General features: G+C 42.1%; 1 protein-coding gene across 2 annotated transcripts in view; it reads left to right on the top strand.

The window, feature by feature from the left end:
* The window catches only part of PLXNB2 (plexin B2), a 445,494-nt gene that overhangs the window by 121,195 nt on the left and 301,355 nt on the right, over positions 1-22,944 (top strand). For both annotated transcript variants that reach the window (XM_084810902.1, XM_084810901.1), the window contains exon 2: positions 19,134-19,324. Coding sequence is in view for 1 of the 2 variants with exons in the window: in XM_084810901.1 (XP_084667027.1) it covers positions 19,311-19,324 (14 nt within the window). In the remaining variant the exon portion in view is untranslated. The remainder of the gene's footprint in view (positions 1-19,133; positions 19,325-22,944) is intronic.

Raw genomic sequence — 22,944 nt, forward strand, 5'->3', positions numbered from 1 at the left:
GATTGCAACTGTTTCTGAATTCGAAAAAATGGGTAACTAGAAGCTTCCTTGTTTGTTTGCTTGTACCATGAAGGCAACAGCAGAGGCGCAGCATGCGTTGGGAAAAGACTTGTTCATATCACAGCTTATTGAGCCAAGATATTGTCTGAACTGAGCCATTGGCTGTTTTTAATAGTTACTTGCCCTATCATAAAAAAGAGGATGATGAATATTTTTATATGTTCATATCTTTTTAAAAAAATGATTGCTTTCCACCTTGACACTTACAATTTTTCCAGTTTTTAATGATGAATATTATTAGCAATTATATTCAGTGTCGCACATAGCACCCAACCAATTTGTTAAATGATGTTTTTGTTTTGTTCCATAATATTGCCTTGGGCTCTATGGATATCCTCATTTAAAATGTTTTAAAGTCTTAACATTGTAGTTAAACCTTTTCCTTCTCCTGCATTTGGATCGTTTCCTAATTGAATTGTCCAAGAGCCGACCTGTAATTATTGATTTTAGTTAATGCTGAACTTTGGACCTGAGCTGTTTAAACAGATTACATCCAGTTTTTATCAGAGAGAACTTCCTCCTGCCTTTAATGAGGCTAGCTGGATTGTTTGTCTTATTTGATTATATACTGACACAGCACATGTTATGGAGGAATCCTGAATATTCAAATGTTGACAACATTAAGGTAATGAGTGTACTCAGGTGAATGTCTACAGTCTCTGTCTATATTTTCTGTCCAGCCGTCTGTCTGTCTGTCTGTCTGTCTCTCTCTCTCTCTCTCCCCCTCCTTCCTATGTTGTACATTAAGAATGCATCTCCATAATTTGTGATTTTGATAGCACACATCAGCAATGTATATACAGATTGGTCCATCCTTTGGAGTTTGTGTTAATAGATAAACAAGGGCCTACCTGGTGAACACATCAGGGAAAATTCCTGTACTTCTGAGCCTGGACAAGGATGGGGTCCCTCCCCAGTGGTGTGCTAAACCCTGGAGATAATTGGAAAGCGTGTCTCTGAGACTTGGCACAATAGCCCAAGATTCTTCCCAGATCAGAGCTTGGGAAGAGGACAGGAGCACTCTCCCCTCCCCCCCCCACAGCTGACACATTAAGTCTTGAGCATGATGTGATGTCAGACAAGAGCTGCCCCTCCCCCTGCAGGTGGAAGCAGAGTTATGGCAAGCAGAAATGTTGGTTGTCTGACAAGACCAGCCAAAATGTGTAGACTCAAAGTTGAATAACTAAGGCTCCTGAGGTTCTTGTCTGTACCTTGCAAACTCTTGCATGGGATGATTGTCCCATCCTTTATCTTAGGGAAAAATCTAGTGGGACCCACAACAAAATGTTACATGTAGGGCAGAGCCTTCGGTGCTTTCCCATTTCTGATGGGAGGAGTAATGCTTGAGGTCAGCTATCCCCAGTTTGCACCTTCAAAGCTCTCCCTTCTCAGTCAGGTAGCTGCTCACAGTGGGAAAGCCTCCTTACCTCAGTTGTGATGTTTGTTGTGCCTGTGTTTTCTCCCTATTACATTCCCTGCCCCACCCCCGCATGTCACAGAGATAGGCAGACTATGATGGTTCTGCATGATGTGCATTTTACATCCAAGAAGTTCATACTTTTCCTTTCTTTGAAACCTGAATATTGTCGTCAACTGCATGTGGACCGGGGTGATCTGGTAGACATTGTTTAATTGGACTTCCAAAAGGTTTTTGACCATGTCCCTCACCAAAGACTCCTGAGCAAACTTAGCAGTCATGGAATAAGAGGAGGGGTTCTCTTATGGATAAGTAACTGGTTAAAGAACAGAAAGCGGAGAGTAGGAATAAATGGTAAAATCTCACAATGGAGGCATCTGTGTTGGGACCAGTGCTTTTCAACTTGTTCATAAATGATCTGGAATTGCAAGTGAGCAATGAGGTGTCTGAGTTTACTGATGACACCCAATTATTTAGGGTGGTTAAAACAAAAAGGGATTGCAAAGACCTCCAAAAGGGACTGTGAAGAGTTCCAGTTTGGGAGAATGGGAATCAAAATGCCAAATGCAGTTCAGTGTAAGCAAGTGTAAACTGATGCAGAATCCCAACCTCATGTATATGTTGATGGGTTCCAAGCTGGTGGTGACTGACCAAGAAAGAGATCTTGGGGTTGTGGTGAACAGCTCAATGAAAATGTTGACCTAGTGTGCAGCTGCTGTGAAAAAGGCAAATTCTGTGTTAGGCATAATTAGGAAAGGCATCGAAAATAAAACTGCCAATATCATACTGTCCTTATACAAACCTATGGTGTGACCACACTTGGAATACTATATACAGTTTGGGTCACCTAAGAAAGGATACTGTAGAGTTGGAAAAGGTGCAGAAAATGGCATCCAAAATGATCAAGGGGCTGGAGCAATTCCGCTGTGAAGATAGGTTACAATATCTGGTACTGTTTAGCTTTAAAAAATTGTGAGTATGGGGAGATGTGACAGAGGTGTACAAAATTATGCACGGTGTGGAGAAAAAGGATGGGGAGATGCTTTTCTCCCTCTCTCATGGCCTAACAGGCAAGCATGGCCTTGGTGTACAAAATGAAGCAGGACAAAGGCTAATAGAGTTTTGCTAAGAGAACACGCTGATCACAGCCAACACTCTTTTCCAACAGCGCAAGAGGCGACTCTACACATGGACATCACCAGATGGTCAATATCGAAATCAGATTGATTATGTCCTTTGCAGCCAAAGGTGGAGAAGCTCTGTACAGTCAGTAAAAACAAGACCTGGAGCTGACTGTGGCTCAGATCATGAGCTTCTTGTTGCAAAATTCCAGCTTACATTGAAGAACATAGGGAAAACCACTAAACCATTCAGGTATGACCTAAATCATATCCCTTATGAATATACAGTGGAGGTGACGAATAGATTTCAGGGATTAGACCTGATAGAGTGCCTGAGGAACTATGGACGGAGGTCCGTAACATTGTTCAGGAGGCAGCAACTCAATCCATCCCAAATCTCCCTCTGGAGTGGGTTCAGAGGAGGGCAACAAAGATGATCAGGGGACTGGAAACAAAGCCCTATGAAGAGAGACTGAAAGAACTGGGCATGTTTAGCCTTGAGAAGACTGAGGGGAGATAGGATAGCACTCTTCAAGTACTTGAAAGGTTGTCACAGAGAAGAAGGCCAGGATCTCTTCTTGATCATCCCAGAGTGCAGGACATGGAATAATGGGCTCAAGTTACAGGAAGCCAGATTCTGGCTGAACATCAGGAAAAACTTCCTGACTGTAAGAGCAATACGACAATGGAATCAATTACCTGGGGAGGTGGTGGGCTCTCCCACACTGGAGGCCTTCACGACGAGGCTGGACAGCCATTTGTCAGGGATGCTCTGACTTGGATTCCTGCATTGAGCAGGGGGTTGGACTCGATGGCCTTGTAGGCCCCTTCCAACCCTACTATTCTATGATTCTATTCTATGAAAGAAAAAGAAATGCAAGAAAGCCAAGTGGCTGTCTGATGAGGCTTTACAAGTAGCTGAGGAAAGAAAGGAAGCGAAAAGCAAGGGAGAAAGGGGAAGATATATCCAAATGAATGCAAAGTTCCAGTGAATAACAAGGAGAGACAAGAAGGCCTTCTTAAATGAACAGTGCAAAGAAATCGAGAAAACAGAAAGGGAAAGACTAGAGACCTTTTCAAGAAAATCGGAGATCTTAAGAGAACGTTTTGTGCAAAGACAGGCATGATAAAGGACAAAGAAGGCAGGGACCTAACAGAAGCAGATGAGATTAAGAAGAGGTGGAAAGAATACACAGAAAACTATACAGGAAAGATCTGAATGTCCCTGATAGCCATGATATCACTGAACTTGAGCCGGACATCCTCGAGAGTGAAGTCAAGTGGGCCTTAGGAAGCATTAGTAACAACAAAGCTAGCGGAGATGACAGTATTCCAGCTGAGCTATTTAAAATCCTAAAAGATGATGCTGTTAAAGTGCTGCACTCAATATGCCAACACATTTGGAACACTCAACAGTGGCCATAAGACTGGAAAAGGTCAGTTTACATTCCAATTCCAAAGAAGGGCAATGCCAAAGAGTGTTCAAGCTACCGCACAATTGTGCTCATTTCACATGCCAGCAAGGTGATGCTCAAAATCCTACAAGCTAGGCTTCAGCAGTGTGCGAACCGAGAACTACCGGAAGTACAAGCAGGGTTTCGAAGAGGCAGAGGAACTAGAGATCAAATCGCCAACATTCGCTGGATCATGGAGAAAGCAAGAGAATTCCAGAAAAACATCTATTTCTGCTTCATTGACTACGCTAAAGCCTTTGATTGTGTGGATCACAACAAACTGTGGCAAATTCTTAAAGTGATGGGAATACCAGACCACCTTACCTGTCTCCTGAGAAACCTCTACGAGGGTCAAGAAGCAACAGTAAGAACCGGACATGGAACAACCGATTGGTTCAAAATTGGGAAAGGAGTACGACAAGGCTGCATATTGTCACCCTGCTTATTTAACTTATATGCAGAGTACATCATGAGAAATGCTGGGTTGGATGAATCACAGGTTGGACTTAAGATTGCCGGGAGAATTATCAACAGCCTCAGATACGCAGACGATACCACCCTAGTGGCAGAAAGCGAAGAGGATCTAAAGAGCCTCTTGTTGAGGGTGAAAGTGGAGAGTGCAAAAGCTGGTTTGAAACTCAACATTAAAAAAACAAAGATCATGGCATCTGGCCCCATCACTTCCTGGCATATAGAAGGGGAAGAAATGGCAGCAGTGACAGATTTTACTTTCTTGGGCTCCAAGATCACCTCAGACAGTGACTGCAGCCATGAAATTAAAAGACGCTTGCTCCTTGGGAGGAAAGCTATGGCAAACCTAGATAGCACAGTAAGAAGCAGAGACATCACCTTGCTGTCAAAGGTCCGTCTAACCAAAGCTATGGTTTTCCCAGTAACGTATGGCTGTGAGAACTGGACTATAAGGAAGGCTGAGCACCAAGGAATTGATGCCTTTGAACTGTGGTGCTGGAGAAGACTCTTACGAGTCCCCTGGACTGTAAGGAGGTCAAATCAGTCCTTCCTAAAGGAAATCAACCCTGAGTGCTCATTGGAAGGACAGATAGTGAAGCTGAAGCTCAAATATTTTGGCCACCTAATGCGAAGAGAAAGGTCACTGGAAAAGACCCTGATTCTGGGAAAGACTGAAGGCAAAAGGAGAAGGGGACGGCAGAGGATGAGATGGCTAGATAGCATCACCGATGCAATGAATATGAACTTGAGCACACTCCGGGAGAGAGCGGAGGACAGGAAGGCCTGGCGTGCTCTGGTCCATGGGGTCACGAAGAGTCGGACACGACTTAACGACTGAACAACAACAATTATTAGATTCAGTCTATAGCATACTTTCTGATTTTTCTCATTCCACTATATCTTTTAATGAAGCAATCTTAAAAGGAAGCACAAGAAGATCAAAGAAAGAGCACCAGGAACTATGGGGAATTCAAAGCAATACATTAAAATTGACAGTCCATATATCTGCACACATCCCAATGCCTTCTTTAGTTATTTCCATCTCATTCTTTTAAGTACAGCCATAGACTTGCAAGTGTCAGTTACTTTCCTGACATAAGAACATACCTTAAGGGAGCAATCCTATGGCCCCTAGACTGAGTACGGGTGGGGGTGGGGATAGGATAATTCAGATTCCTGGATCCAAGGTCAGAGGTAGTGCTCCAACTGAGGATCCCGAAATCTGTGCTCCCCATCCTTCCTCCTCCCCCTCCCAGCTGGGACAGAGAGAACCACACTGGCTGCCTCTCTGAGGCAGCAAAGGCAACCATGGAGAGGGGGTAAAGGGGGGGGGACATGCTGGTGGGCCAGGATGGGAAGGGACTGGGGAAGTTGAGATATGACATATCCCGAGACCTCCCGTGCTTCCTTCCTTCCTGCTCCGATGCACTCCAGCTAGATGGGAAGAAAGCACAGGATATAGTTTGTACAGGATGCCTGTAAGCCTTTGAGAGCGGAGGACAGGAAGGCCTGGCGTGCTATGGTCCATGTGGTCATGAAGAGTCAGACACGACTTAACGACTGAACAACAACGTAATACTAGGAGCTGAGGCCATCCCATGAAGGTGAAAGGTGGGAGATTCAGGACAGATAAAAGGAAGTACTTTTGCACACAGTGCATAGTTAAACTATGGAATTCGCTGCCACAAGCTGTAGTCATGACCATAAACTTGGAAGGCTTTAAATTCATGGAGGATAAGACTATCAGTATCAGAGGTAGTATGTCTCTGTATACCAATTGTTGGGGACCATGAGCAAGAGGGTACTATTGCATCCATGTCCTATTTGTGGGCTTCCCACAGGTAGCTGGTTGGGCACTATACTGGACTAGACATGGTTCTTTTTAAGGCTAGTTAACTGTTATGCTGGGTAAGGACATCCAGCATGGCTCTTCTAATGTCCTTATGTTTCTTCTGATCAATTTCATCCTTTCTGTGGCTTCCTACACAATGCCTTTTTGCCAGGTAAAATGATTGGGAACCCAGCATGTGTATTTGATTCAGGGAATTCTACTGGAGAAAGGTTTTTAAAGTTTCTATATCACCAGAAAGATTAATGAACTTTGGAGTGATTAATGAAGACGTGTAAAATGTTATGGGCTATGGGATAACAGGTAATTGGAAGCAGTGCTTAATTTTAAAATGCAAAGCTTCAAATCATCCTGGAAGTTGAATCTTGTGCAATATCCTTTGATCCCTCATCCAAGTTGTATGGATTTGGTTGAGCTGAGTCAGTGATGAACAAAAGGCATTTGCACATGCTTCAAGGAAACAGAATCTTGATCACTACTTCAGCTGTGCCCTGTCTGAGACCTCTCACTTTAAGACAGGGTGTCCTTCCTTTACTAGATCCAAAAGCAATGACCAAACCAATGAGTGAAGGTTAACAGATGTTTGTCACCAGATTACAGACAAAATAAGCAATGCTTGCACTCCTTCAGTCACCGGGAACCCGCTCAGAATGGCAATGGACATACTTCTGTAATGGCCGATATGTAGCAACTTCCATGGTTTTGGTTTACACTAAGGTTCTTCAAGAAGAATGCCAAGCCTATTTTATATCTTACAGCTATTCTAAGCAAACACGCCACTCCCTTAGCAGATGGCCAACCTTGCAGCCCTGCCAGGACCTATCCAGGAATAAGCAGTTGTCTGAAAATATGATAGGAGTGCAGCTGGCTAATTATGAGATTCAGAAGGAGCTATTGCTGTACACCACTAACTTCTCATAATACAGTGATCTTCCGCATTTCCATTCCACAGGGCTCTATCACTGAGCTCTGGTGAACCCTGTCTCCAAATGTGTGTAGCCTTGCTTAGAACATTCTCCTTTTCCTCTCCTCATTCTCCTACCACTTTAACATAATGTTCTACAACTGCATGCCAATTGCAGACAAGGACAAATTTATTGAAAGGTAAATACTATGTGGGAACAAATGTGTTTCCTTATTTTGTTAAAGCACACCTTCTAATGCTCAGTCTGCCTTTGTTTAATCTAAAATAAAACACTTAGAGCAGCAGTCATGGCAAGTGAAACTGCTGAAAGGAACACTTCAGCAGTGACTTGGCCTAGTGTAGCAGCAATTTGGCATTTTTTCTTTCAAGAACAAGGCATTTTATTGATGTATTCTGTAATCAGATAATTACATAATGTGGTAGTGGTTGGGATAAGAAGAGTCTGAGAGTCTGCAGAATGTAACCTCTCAATAAAACTTCAGTTTGTTGACAAATGTTTAAAACAGCTGCTTGCCACCGAGGTGGCATTGGGAGTTAGGTGGTGTGGATGAAGTCTGTTCAGATGTATTTCCAACACTCTGTTACCCTGTCTTTGAAGTATAGCTGATTGTGTGTGTGGATTTAAGTAAGATGAAAAATTTGTATGAAACTATTGGCAGTCCATTTCTTCCACAAAATAGGTGCTAATGTCTTATCAGCTATCTTACACCTTTGATTTAAATATGGAATTTGAAAATCAATCAAGGCAGTGGTACAGCTGCTGCCCATGGGATGGTTTACAATGATATATAATATAGTCTAGAATTACCATGAACTGTAGTTAAATGGGGGGGGGGGGTTGGGTGGAGGAGGGGGGAGGGAGAAAGGTCCATTTAGACCTGCTTAACCCATGAACTGGTGTGGCCATGAGCAAGCAAGCCTTCAGCATGCTCATCGCTTCTGCTTTTGATCTGCTTTAGTCAACAACGAACTCAGAACTCTGGGTTGTTAGGGGTCAAACAACACAGAATTTTAACCCAATAACAAATCATGGATGATTGTTGGATCAAACTCTGGGTTGTTTAACCCTAAACAACCAGAGTTTCAGGGTTGGACATTTCACAAGGTGTTCCTGGGTTGTTGCTTAAAGCTGATTCAAAATGGAAATGGCGAGTGCGTGAGAGTCAGTGTGCTCGTTCCTTCAGTCACGGCCCTGACAACCTATCGTGTAAACAACCCATGGGTGGTTGTTACATGCAAACTGGGCCTTAGAATGCCACTGTCTGAAGTACTGGAATTCTCTTATGCAACTTTGTATATTTACCTTAATGGCATCTTTCTTCTTGTGCGGTACTCCCTCTCTGTTTTAAGAGGATGTCTTCAGATACCATGCAAACAAACAACAGTCCAGCCCGCAGGAAGAAGCAACAGCAGCATAACTAAGCTTCAGATGTTCTCAGTTGAGGCTGCTCCATGTACCATGTCATTCACATGCTTCTGGGAAGTTTCTAGAAATGTTCACCACAAGCCCTATTTTTCTTATCTGTGCTTTGTGATGGTGGTATGAAAATTTCTGGAACAATATGAATGGCATTCCATGTGGAGCACCATCAGCAAAGTTATGTTTGAAGTGATCATTGTTCTGCTGTTGGCACTTGCGAATTGGACCATTAGATCTCCAAGGGTACTTCCCTCAATATTAAAATCATGTATCTTAGCTTTCAGCCAGGTCTGAATTATATAAGCCAAAGATAAATGAACAGCTCTCCAATTAGGTATAATCGCTATGTAGAGTTGAAAATAACTTCAAAGTAGTGGATCATATATTGGGATATAGATACTCCCGCTTTAGTAAATTTGGAATATTCCTGTTTCTTGGTAAGGTTTTTTAATTTGAAGCCACTTAATCATTTGCATGCCAAACATACCTTTAGAGAGACGTATTTGAAGCATTGTTATGAGCACCTCAAGCTGCGCTTTTCTCCCCCCCCTTTTTTTTAGACAAACAGTTCCTACGGTAGAAGTTGCTTATTCTGTCCATTCATGTCTAATTACCTATCTAAAATATATTCCGTAGATATATGCTCAACCAGCCAGTAAGGGTGGATAACTGCCTCGCCAATGTTGCTCTGTGGTTTGGCTTTTTTAGTTTTTATTGATAATATACTTTCATGCGTATGTGGATCGGGTACATTAATGAAAGACATGTATCAAAGGGAAGGCAGATTGCAAAATGAACTGAATGGAGGGAGGATAAATACTTTGCGCTCAACAGGCATATGATAGAAACATTGAACTTCCTTCAGTGAATACCACAGATGTTTTCTAACATTTTATGTGGGGGAAGAGCCTTCTGGAATGATAAGCCTTCAGTGGGAAAAGGTCTGCATATTGTCTGTTACTAGCCTGAACCTAGGGACCGTTGGTATTCGTAGTCCGAGACACTTTTTGTGAATGTCATAGGATGCTTCATGACAAGCAAATTCACCTCTGAAAGGTGGCTCTGTAATATGGATGGCTTTCAATACAGCAGTGAGGTGGGTGGCTTGCAGTGGGAAGTCTGTGAAATAAATATGCACCAGTTGCTCTTGTGAAATGCCTTTTCTCATGCAACTATTGTTTTTAAGAGTTCTGTTCTTTTTAAGCAGCCATGACATGTATTTTTGTTCTAGCCTTTAAAAAGTGGTTATTAAAACAATAACCTTAAAATAACACTGGTTATCTTTTTAAAAGCTTTCCACAGAAAATCTATAAGCATCTGTACAACTTGTTTTGTATAAATGGGCTATAGTGCCAAATGGGAAATCTGAAATGCAAAAACTACTTCATTTTCACTTCTGCCCTGCTATGATGGAAGTACTGATAGACTTCCTTATCATCATCTGGTGTGTGCTCTTTGGAGATGGAGTAAAGAGGAGAGAACATCAAAGCAAACTAAAAAAACACTATTGCTTTACTACCAACTGTGTAAACATTGAGGCAAGTGGGAGCACATCACATCTTCACACTTCTGAAAAGGCTGAGGTGAGAAATAAATGTTTCTATTACAAAGCGAAAACATAGAAGTAAGGGACTAATTTTAAAGTGTTATGCTTGGATCAGTTGGTTTCCCCACAGCCTGTCCTCTGTGAAGACTGGCTACAGGGAGTTCTTAACTCTTTATGCCTGATTGGTATCACGACCTCCCTGGGCTGCAGCGAGGTGGTGTGATCTGGACTAGACAAACAGTAGTTTCCAAAAAGCAGATGCAACAACTGTTTGAGTCGCTCTTCTAGCAACCACAATGATTCACCCAACTGGGATGGAGGTGATGGTAGTAAACAGGAACTCTGTGCTTCAGATCTCAGCAGCTGATCATGCAGAAGTAGGAAAAAGGTGGGGGGTTGCCTTAGGAAATGGGTTTTTTTTTATAAATAAGATGTGAAACAGGTATTGCTCCAGTATTGGTCAGAACCATGGTCAGACCTTACTTCCTAATGTAGCCAGAAAAGCTTTGAGAGAAAGACACTGTCAAAGTGTTATAGGGTATTTGTGTTCGGAAGTCTTGTCATCTAACAGGAGATGGGAAATCTCTTGCTTCAGGCTTTGTCTGTCAAGTGCCTGGTGTTTGTATTTTTATTTTATTTTTTGTAGGTTTGAATGTTCAGCAACAGGGGTATCTCATACATAAAGACTCTACCTGGATATGTTCATATGTTGAGTGTGCTGGTTCTTGAACAACCACTAAATCAGAATTCTTGAGGGTTGAACATTTTGTAGTTACTTGGCAATGTTTGCGTGTCACTTGATGCATGTAGTAACAGCAAGTGTTTACCATGATGAATTCATATAACAAGGAGATGTAACTAACCCTGAATCTTTAGTGTGTGGTGGTATGCATAGGTATGGTAATTGTTGTTGTTGTTGTTGTTTTTCAGTCGTTCAGTCGTGTCCGACTCTTCGTGACCCCATGGACCACAGCACGCCAGGCCTTCCTGTCCTGCACTCTCTCCCGGAGCATGCTCAAGTTCATATTCATTGCATCAGTGATGCTATCTAGCCATCTCATCCTCTGCCGTCCCCTTCTCCTTTTGCCTTCAGTCTTTCCCAGAATCAGGGTCTTTTCCAGGGAGTTTTCTCTTCGCATTAGGTGGCCAAAATATTTGAGCTTCAGTATCTGTCCTTCCAAGGAGCAGTCAGGGTTGATTTCCTTTAGGATTGACTGATTTGACCTCCTTGCAGTCCAGAGGACTCGTAAGAGTCTTCTCCAGCACCACAGTTCGAAAGCATCAATTCTTCGGCGCTCAGCCTTCCTTATAGTCCAGCTCTCACAGCCATACATTACTACTGGGAAAACCATAGCTTTGATTAGACGGACCTTTGTCGGCAAGGTGATGTCTCTGCTTCTTACTATGCTGTCTAGGTTGGCCATAGCTTTCCTCCCAAGGAGCAAGCGTCTTTTAATTTCATGGCTACAGTCACTGTCTGCAGTGATCTTGGAGCCCAAGAAAGTAAAATCTGTCACTGCTTTCATTTCTTCCCCTTCCGTATGCCAGGAAGTGATGGGGCCAGATGCCATGATCTTAGTTTTTTTAATGTTGAGTTTCAAACCAGCTTTTGCACTCTCCACTTTCACCCTCAACAAGAGGCTCTTCAGATCCTCTTCGCTTTCTGCCATTAGGGTGGTGTCGTCTGCATATCGGAGGTTGTTGATAATTCTCCCAGCAATCTTAATTCCGACCTGTGATTCATCCAACCCGGCATTTCTCATGATGTACTCTGCATATAAGTTAAATAAGCAGGGTGACAATATGCAGCCTTGTCGTACTCCTTTCCCAATTTTGAACCAATCGGTTGTTCCATGTCTGCTTCTTACTATTGCTTCTTGACCCTCGTACAGGTTTCTTAGGAGACAGGTAAGGTGGTCTGGTACTCCCATCTCTTTCAGAATTTGCCACAGTTTGTTGTGATCCACACAATCAAAGGCTTTAGCGTAGTCAATGAAGTAGAAATAGACGTTTTTCTGGAATTCTCTTGCTTTTCCATGATGCAGCGAATGTTGGCGATTTGATCTCTAGTTCCTCTGCCTCTTCGAAACCCTGCTTGTACTTCCAGTAGTTCTCGGTTCGCATACTGCTGAAGCCTAGCTTGTAGGATTTTGAGCATCACCTTGCTGGCATGTGAAATGAGCACAATTGTGCGGTAGTTTGAACACTCTTTGGCGTTGCCCTTCTTTGGAATTGGAATGTAAACTGACCTTTTCCAGTCTTATGGCCACTGTTGAGTGTTCCAGATTTGTTGGCATATTGAATGCAGCACTTTAACAGCATCATCTTTTAGGATTTTAAATAGCTCAGCTGGAATACTGTCATCTCCGCTAGCTTTGTTGTTAGTAATGCTTCCTAAGGCCCACTTGACTTCACTCTCGAGGATGTCCGGCTCAAGTTCAGTGACCGCACTATCATGGCTATCAGGGACATTCAGATCTTTCCTGTATAGTTCTTCTGTGTATTCTTGCCACCTCTTCTTAATCTCATCTGCTTCTGTTAGGTCCCTGCCTTCTTTGTCCTTTATCATGCCCGTCTTTGCACAAAACGTTCCCTTGAGATCTCCAATTTTCTTGAAGAGATCTCTAGTCTTTCCCATTCTGTTGTTTTTCCTCGAATTCTTTGCATTGCTCATTTAAGAAGGCCGTCTTGTCTCTCCTTGCTATTCTCTGGAACTCTGCATTCAGTTGGATATATCTTCCCCTTTCTCCCTTGCTTTTCACTGCCCTTCTTTCGTGAGCTACTTGTAAAGCCTCATCAGACAGCCACTTTGCTTTCTTGCATTTCTTTTTCTTTGGATGGATTTCGTTGCTGCCTCCTGAACAATGTTACGGACCTCCGTCCATAGTTCCTCCGGCACTCTGTCTATCAGGTCTAATCCCTGAAATCTATTCCTCACCTCCACTGTATATTCATCAGGGATATGATTTAGGTCATACCTGAATGGTTTAGTGGTTTTCCCAACGTTCTTCAATTTAAGCCGAAATTTTGCAAGAAGCAGCTCATGATCTGAGCCACAGTCAGCTCCAGGTCTTGTTTTGACTGACTGTATAGAGCTTCTCCATCTTTGGCTGCAAAGGACATAATCAATCTGATTTCGATATTGACCATCTGGTGATGTCCATGTGTAGAGTCGTCTCTTGTGCTGTTGGAAAAGAGTGTTTGCTATGATCAGCATGTTCTCTTGGCAAATCTCTATTACCTTTTGTCCTGCTTCATTTTGTACACCAAGGCCATGCCTGCCTGTTATCCCGGTGATTTCTTGACTTCCTACTTTAGCATTCCAATCCCCTATGATGAAGAGGACATCTTTTTTTGGTGTTAGTTCTAGAAGGTGTTGTAGGTCTTCATAGAACCGATCAACCTCAGCTTCTTCGGCATCAGTGGTTGGGGCATAGACTTGAATTACTGTGATGTTGAATGGTTTGCCTTGGATTCGTACTGAGATCATTCTATCATTTTTAAGATTGTACCCCAGTACTGCTTTTCCCACCCTTTTGTTGACTACGAGTGCTACTCCATTTCTTCTAAGGGATTCTTGCCCACAAGAGTAGATATGATGGTCACCTGAATTAAATTCGCCCATGCCTGTCCATTTTAGTTCACTGATTCCCAAGATGTCGATGTTCAATCTTGCCATCTCATGTTTGACCACCTCCAGCTTACCTTGATTCATTGATCTGACATTCCAGCTTCCTAAACAATATTGTTCTTTACAGCATCGGATTTTCTTTTCACCACCAGACACATCCACAGCTGAGTGTCCTTTCGGCTTTGGCCCAGCCGCTTCACTCTTCCTGGCGCTACTTGGAAATACCCTCTGCTCTTCCCCAGTAGCATATTGGACACCTTCCGACCTGAGGGGCTCATCTTCCGGCGTCATATCTTTTAGCCTTGTGATATGTTCCATGGGGTTTTCTTGGCAAGAATCCTGGAGTGGGTTGCCATTTCCTTCTCCAGTGGACCACATTTTGTCAGAACTCTCTGCCATGACCTGTCCGTCTTGGGTGGCCCTGCACAGCATAGCTTATGGCTTCACTGAGTTACACAAGCCCCTTCACCACAACAACAGGTATGGTAATATGCATAGGTAAATGTGAGTTTGTTCCATGCCCACTTTTACACATACAAATTAAAAACGTAATGTCTCAGGCAGCACTGAGCATGCATATATCATATGCTGAGGATTAGGTAGTCCTTCCCCAAAATGCCAGTGCCAGTATCAATAACCTTTTGATGGACACGATGTTGTTTCGAGCTGTATTCTTTTTTTATTGTCTCCTAGGGTGGAAGTGAGAGCTAGCCATAAAAAACAGTGGAAAAATCCAGGATTTTAGATTGCTGTGATTGGGCAGTAGCGCATCTTCTTCCCTGCCACACTTCAACAAGAGGTGGCAGCAAAGACAGAGGTGCCTGTATTTTGGTGTTCAGTATGAATCTGGAAGTTCTTCTCCAGAGAATGGGGTGAGCTGAACTACCATCATCAGCATTCCTTAAGTCCTGCAAGCTCATAGGTCCTTGTTGGGCTCTTTGGCTTAAAAAAAAAATCTTTTCTAACTTACAAATGTATGTATTTCTGTGTACCTAAGGATTTCTCCAACTATATAGAAACCATTACCTATTTTTCAGTAGCCCCATTTTGCTTTTCAGAACATAAGTGCCATGCTGGATCAGACCAAGAGTCCATCTAGTCCAGCATTCTCTTCACACAGTGGCCAGTCAGCTGTTGACAGGAGACCCAGAAGCAGGACACGAGTGCAACAGCACCCTCCCGCCCATGTTCCCCAGCAGCTAATGTACATAGGCATGCTGCCTCTTAAACTAATAGGCCACCCATCAATGGCCTAATAGTTTCAGTAGGTACAAACTTGTTAAGTTCATATAAAAATTCAGGCCAAACAAATGTATTCTCCATCGCTACCCTGCCCACCAATGCTGCCTTGCAAAACTACTCCCTGCACTGCATTGCAGTAAAGTGTGAAGCATATGTTAGGCCTCTGTGGCAGGACTACACATTAGCCAATGTTTTAAAGCATTTGTGCAAAGGAAGTGCTATTATGGGAGATGGCGACAAAGCATCTTTCACTACTGCTGAGATAATGATATTAAGGTATTTTCAGAGGTAATGAGTGTCCCAGTGTAGCGTTTATACTTGCCCCAAAACCCAACGTCTTTTGGTGGATCATTTCTTTCAACTATTTAAAATACCTACAGCAAGAATAACTCTGTCCTAAGTACAATATGTCCTCAAAGGCTTATCTGACAGAGAGAGAGGTTAAATGTTAGATCTTCACAGCAAAATATTTTTCTCAATTCCAGCTTCTTTTTATTTCACCACATGAATGGCTTGGTTCCTCGGGGAAATGGTAGCAAGTCTGCACCTCAAAACACACACATCTGTCTTGATACTGTGTGCAACTACTGAGTACAGGGATTATTCACTTAGTATTTCTAGAGGCAATGGCATTAGGCGCTCCGGTCTCATTGCTTTGACTTCTCTTTCAGAACACGTGCCAAAGAAATTAAGCTTTCTCTTAAGCTTCTTCAGAAAAATGCAACTTAAGTGGGTTTCTCAAGAGGTTTTTGCTTTCACTGCCATTCCCATCTATTCTTAATATTTCATCATTAGGCATTTAATTTTTCTCTGTTCAGCTGGAAGTGCTAACAAATTGCTTACACGAAGACAGGCATCCATTTTGCCATATAAATCTTATGGCATCAGGGTGCCTAGGCTAGCACTGTCCCCTGCTTCCTTTTCTTCCCGGAGATTGAGTGTCCTGCCTGCATGACTCAATCTCATTTCACACCTACTAACAATGCTGGCTGAGCCACAATGCTGCCTGAGACAGTTCTTTTGCCTATGCAAATGCTGAGAAATTGTTCTTCTTTTGACAAATATGTAATTATTTTCTCCTGTTCCAGTGATGATTATTAGGGTAAATTGAAGCTCATTTAGTGGCTGCACTTGAAATAGCATGTTGCAGTGTGCCGTATCAGGCCCCAACGTTGTGTAGCTGATGCTTTGTGCTGGAGGACTTCGACTGTAATTAATTATTATTATTATTTTTGAAGAAAAGACACTTCATAGGCTGGGGTAAAAGGGTTTTATAAAGTGAAGCAATATAGCTTAAAGCAACTATTTTAACCCAATGAGGGCATCAAACCTTTTGACAGTAACAATTTGTAATGACCAGCTGTTTCTGGATAAGTGTTGGCTTTATAAATATTTTAATTCATTTTAAAATAGATAAAATATTTTATTAAAAAGAACTCTGGAATGTCTTATAATGCATTTTCGAAGAACTTGAACTTGGATTAAGAAAAAAATGTTTTGTTTCTCTTTCTCATCCACTGGCATCTCTATTACTAACTGTACAATATTAGTAACTTTAGTGACACATGACATGATTGAAAGCTCTGCAGGATTCCTGGTGCACACCAGGAGCTTGGGGGACTGCCCTGTTCTCCATAGTACTGGGGGAGTGTGGTGTGCACGCAGAATAGAAATCACAGTTGCAAGCAGGGCATGATGCTTCCCTGTGGACAGAAGAGAACAGGGCAGGTTTGGCGCAGAGTCCCATGTGTGTATTGCAAGCCTTCTTCATGCCTTCAAGCTGCTTAGTTGACATTAAAGACAAAAGTCTCTCCAGGGGCAGACTAGATTGCCAGCAGTGGCAGGAAGTCCTTTTAAATCACTCCACATTGATGGCAGTTGCCGAGTGTGTTTTCAGTAGAGATTTCAAGTATGATGAGGTAATGAAATATATGTACTCAGTGTTGAAATAGTAAGAGGTAATGGGGAAAACGGGGAAAAGTCATTTGAGGGAGGAGGAAATGAGATCATAGGTGATTCATACATAATATACTAAAGGGTTTGGAAGACGGTTACTATTGGCTTTAAGGCTCAAATTCTGTTTGTGCCTGTTTTCTAAGGATATGAATGAAAATTAAATATTATCTGATTCTACTCCAGTAATGTCCATTCATTAACAAGTCTTAAAATGTGCTTAAAATAAACTCTTAAGGTGAGGCAGTGAGATAGGGCTTTTATTGGTCAATGCATTTCACTGTGTTTCTTGCTGTTGCCCTTGAAACAGCTACTATTGCAAACATTGTACATTTTTGTTTGCTCACAAAGAGGAATGTGGCATCTGATGCCAGAAGCAAATACCACTGGTATCTGAACTACTAGATTTTTTCATGTCTGAACTTAATTGATGTTGGAGACAGAACGTGGAGGCCATAAAGGAGAACACAATTTCATATACCTCTCTCAATGTTTCTCCTAGTTGTTGATTGGAAAATGTCATAGGTGCTAGATGTGGTGGTGGTAACTTTTCAATAAAATGGAAGGATTGCAGTGGCTGGAAAAATGGAGGAATTTGTTCAGGGTATGTGTGTTTCCATATGCTGGTATATGTGGTATTAGTGCGTCAAACTGTAGACTAAACAAGCCAATGGTAGAAAATGGTTTTCTGTATAATTCCTGAATTCAGCTCATTTACAAAGTTGTTACACTTACATTTTTACTACATAACTTTTTGTCAAGGTTGTAGGTTTTATGAAGCTTGATTAATACATGCAGTCTAGACATGCTTTTCTTGGTCTCATCTGGGAAGTGAACAGATTATTCTTTTTTTGTTAATAACAATACATGATATCCAGTTCTTAATATTTTTCACATTATTCTTGCTAGCTAAATGATAATGTGAACTTGCACGTATCTTTTGAGATTTTATGTAAAAATACATGCATTCAGATAAAAGTACACCCACTAACTGTATGGAATTGGTTGCTGTAGTTACTGTGTGCAGTTTATTTAAAACTGTTTTATACAGGCTATTTAAAAAATATTCCTAATGAATTCCAGATGAGCAGACTGGTGTAAGATTGTGTGTAAGACCTGGCGCAAACTCCTACTCAAAAACTCATACTCCAACTCTGGCCCGTTAGAAGTCATACACTATTCAGCCTGTATTTTCCTTGTTCATGCACCCTTCCCCAACATCCCCCCTTCAGATGTTGCAGATGACAACTCCCATCAGCCCCAGCCAGCATGGGCAGTTGTTGCAGTTGATGGGAATTGTAGTCCACAACATTTGGAGGGGGCGGGTTGGGACGGCTGCTGTAAGACAACTCCTGGTAACACTGGGACTGCACTGTGAGAAGCCTTCCACAAAATGGAATAACACTAATGCATTTCCTCATTACACTCACAGTCCTCTGTATCTAAGCCATGGAGTTTAGAATAACATTGAAATGATGAAACAATTAAATAATCATCAGTAATGCTATACAAAACAGTAGGGGCCATTATAAAACCAGCAGCTACAATTCAGTTCAAAGCCCTGAGGAACTGTAGGGTCGTAAATGCCGTTCTGAAAGGGCCTGTGGCACAAACATGGTGAGTTTCTCTTGGGAGGCAATTCAGGTTGGTGCTTACTACCAAAAAGCCTATTTCTGTTTCTTGTACCCTTTCCCCAAATGGTGGTGGTATTCACAATATGACTTCCAGACTTGATCTTGGTTCCTGTGGTGTGGAGGGATGCAGAAGAAAGTGTTCTCTCAGACAGAAAAAATATCTTTATTGGGAAAGGGATTGAAACAGGGGCTCCCAAATATGCCAGCCTTGTTACCAGTGGTGACTATATCTTTTTAACCAGCAAAGACAGCACAAGAGTACATGGGACCTCTTCAAACATGGGTCTAACAATATGGCTGCTTTTTATTCTGTGGCCAGCTAGGTAAACATTTAGCATTTTTATTTTTATTTTTAGCATTCATCTGGCCTTTGATGTTTACATAATTTTCTTTCTTTCCTTTATTGGCAGATTTGGCAGGCCTATCAAGGGCTAGAGTTGTTGAGTGCTGTGGGAGCTAGTGAGATTTCTGAAGGAAAAAATGCTTACATCCATCCATCATCTTCCTCATTTTTAGAGCATTATATGATATTTGAAGAAAACTTGCAGTGAAGTCTCTTCCCAATTCTGAAGAGCAAACGTTGCCATATGACTGATTGCAGGTAAGAACTTTTTTGACTTGTCTTTTTTTTTTTTTTTAACTTCGGAAGAGTATGAATGTGCTATATAAGAAAATAGTTTTATGCTTGGAAATTTAAAAAAAAAAACCTTTACAAATCTACATTCTCTCTGAAATGTTAAAATATCAAGTCCCAGTAATATGTAATAATTGAATAAACCTAAGATTGGCCAACCAATCTTGACATTTCTTATGGGTTTCCATTATTACTGAAAAAAAAAAAAAATCTGAACTTCTTTTTGAAGCGTGTTTGAGAGTTAGCTTTCTATAATCTAGTAATTATAGTTTCAAGATCTGTTGGTAGAAAGTGTTTTCATGTTTTCTGGTAAGATGCTCTGGCCTTCTTAAGATAAGGAAAATTTCTGTCATTCATTGTCCATAAACATTTTGATATGCGATGAGTATTGAATGAAGGAACTGCTGAAAACAAATAGATCTTGCATATTCCTTATACTATCTAGCGTTAGTGCAAAATTCTACTGTTGTAAAGTAGAGCTCATAGCAGAGCTTTCCATGGGTCTCTTACTTTATTTCATGGGAGGATGCTTTAAAAAGACTTGGCGCAAAGACTTAGTGCCTCTGAACATGGGGGTTCTATTTAGCTGTCATGGCTAGTAACCATTGGTAGATCTATCCTTCCTTGATTTCTCTAATCCTAGTGTCTGTCACCACAGCTTGTGCAGTGAATTCTATCATTCAGTTGTGTGAAGGACTACTTCCTTTTATCTGTCCTCAAAGCTCTTCCATGTGTAGCCATAGCCAATTTAGGGAGCAATCCTATTGGGATTCGCGGCCACCTCCAAACTTGGAGGCAACTGCCTATCCAATGCATGGTGGGAGGAGCATGGAGGGGATCCTCTCCTCCATGTTCCAGCCACCCTGCATTCATGGTTAGATGGCGGATTTCAGCTATCTAGCTGTAGGACGTTGGAGTGTGGGGTGGGGAGGCCAGATAACACGTAGGAAGCATCATACCAGTACTTCCACACTCCCTGCCCCAGGAACACCCCCTTTTGCAATGCTCTGCACTGCTCTTACGAGCCCGGAGCCCGGGGACATTCTGTGCCGCCTATGAGGCAGTGGGGATGGGGAGACTGAGTTAAACAACCCAGAGTTAACCCAGTAACAAACTGTTATGTATTCTAGGGGGGTTACTGTGGGTTAGTTATTGTTTTGAACTTTGGCAGCTCCTGTAGAGTTGGGAGTAGCAGCAGTGGATGGAGCTTCTGCTAAGTTCTGTGTGTGATAAATAAAGAACAGTTGTGTTTGAGGCCTGCTGAGTCTTACCTCTACCTATACAACAATTTGTGGTGACGAAGGTGGCATCCTGAGAGCTATACAGGCAACAAGGAGTGTGAATCCAATGAATACAGCTAACTGGTAAGCAGTCAGCTAGGCCCACTTAAGTAAGAATGTCAGCAACTCCTTTTATTACATAGAACTAAAATCAAATGGTTGCTTTTGGACATATTGAAGAGTTTGATGTTAGTCAACCTGCTTCCTGGGATTCTTATGCAGAATGGCTTTCATTCTATCTTGAAGCAAATAAGATAGCTAATGCTGAACAAAAGCAAGCTGTGCTCTTAACTGTTTGTGGGCCACAGACATTTGCCATAAGATCCCTCACTGCTCCTGCCTCACCCAAAACTAAGACATTTGATGAACTTTTAGGATTCTTGAGGATACATTTTTCACCAAATCCTTCACTTATTGTGCAAACATTTAAATTTCACAAATGAATGCAGCAACCTGGAGAGGGCGTTGCCACTTATATTGCAGAACTGTGTCATCTTTCTCAATACTGCAACTTTGGGAATTTTCTAGAGGATATGTTGAGGGATCGCCTTGCCTGTGGTCTTTGTGGTGAAGCATTGCAACGACGCCTCCTCTCCAAGCCAAACTTGACATTTGCAATGGCTCAAGAAAGGCATTAGCACGTTGAGACTGTGTCACTATATGTCACAGAACTCGAGAGAGATGCAGATAATGTAAATGCTATCCAGAGCAAGCTGGCTGAGAATTCTCAGCTGCAAGGTCAACAGAGACACCTTTAAGCACCTATTTTCTGGGACCCTTCCTCCAAAGTTGTCAAGTCCATCATGCATTCTGATGATTACAATGCAAAGAAGGTTGATATTGTTGGATGCTGCACTGTAGATGTATAGTATGGCTCTTTCCAAGGGAGGCTTCCACTTATAATTGTGGAGGGGCAGAGGAAAAACTTCTTGGGGAGAAACTGGTTCTCATCAATAGGGCATAGCGTTCAAGGAATTCACACCCTTACTACAAGTCGGCTTGCGGCAATTGTTAATAAATTTCCACAGGTATTTTCTGAAGAATTGGGAGAATACAAAGGGAAACCAGTGTCACTCCATCTGGATCCATCTATTGCACCAGTTTGCATGAAAGCCAGGAATGTGCCTTTTGCATTGTGGGAAAAAATTGAAGAAGAGCTTGAGCATCTCATCAAGCAAGGTGTGCTAGAACCAGTTACACAGACCCAGTGGGCTATGCCCATTGTACTGGTATTAAAGCCTATTGGGAAGATGAGACTGTGTGGGGTTTACAAGTGCACTGTGAATAAGGCACTTAAGCAGGATCCATACCCAGTGCCTGCTGTCAATCAACTCCTTGCTGTTCTTGGTGGAGGGAAGGTCTTTGCACAACTTGATCTGGCCCAAGCATAGCAACAGTTGGTCATTGATGCCTAAACAATAACTAACCCACAGTAGCCCCCCAGAATACATAACACAAACAAATAATGGGCAATTGTTCAGTTAACTCTGGGTGGTTTAACCCATGAACAACCCAGAGTTCCGAGTTCATGAAACAATCCAGGAACGGGACATTTCTGGGTTGTTAATTGAAAGCAGAAACAATGAGCCTGCAGTTCACACGCTCTTCTGATCTCTCAGTTGTTGGGTTAGACAACCCAGGAATTGCTGTCATGATGTGCAGATCAGCTACAAATGTAGGCAGTGTAAGCCCCATGGGCCGTATCTAGCTGCCAAGGCCTTTACCCTGAAAGGACCAGGCTACAGATGGAACTATCAAGCAATGGTTAAAGCAAGTGGCAGGGGGCTTGTCAGACTCAGTGGGCTTAGAAACCTGTTCTGCCTACCCCAGCTTTAGGTTTTCATTGCACCAGTTGCGAAATGTAAAGCTTCTAGCAGCTATTTTGTGGTCCAGCATTAATGTGTTAATTGTCCATAAATCAAGGAATTGACAACTGTAGCTATGGAAAACAAGAGAGAATCTTGAAAGGGAAACAGCAGCAACCAGAGGAGTAAAATAACACTGACAAAAAACTAAGTGAATTTGACATTCGTGGTTTGTTAATGAGCAAGCATATTCTGGCATGAAGCATATAACCAGCTGCATATGAAGTGCTTTTTTGTTTTAGTATAGATAGTGCAGCACAGGTTTAGACTTTCCCTGAGGAATAATTTGATGAAAACATCTGCCTGTAATTTACAGGCACCTGAAAAGTAAAACCGAAGAGAAAATTTAATTATGGAACCTGGATTCAGACAATGTGGTTAAATGCAGGGAACATGGTTTAACAGTCCTTACTTAGAAGAATGCGTGACCAGAATAATGCGA

Source organism: Heloderma suspectum, chromosome 7, assembly GCF_057233095.1.
Source record: "Heloderma suspectum isolate Gila_16-S chromosome 7, 16-S_ref, whole genome shotgun sequence".
Lineage (NCBI taxonomy): Eukaryota > Metazoa > Chordata > Lepidosauria > Squamata > Helodermatidae > Heloderma > Heloderma suspectum.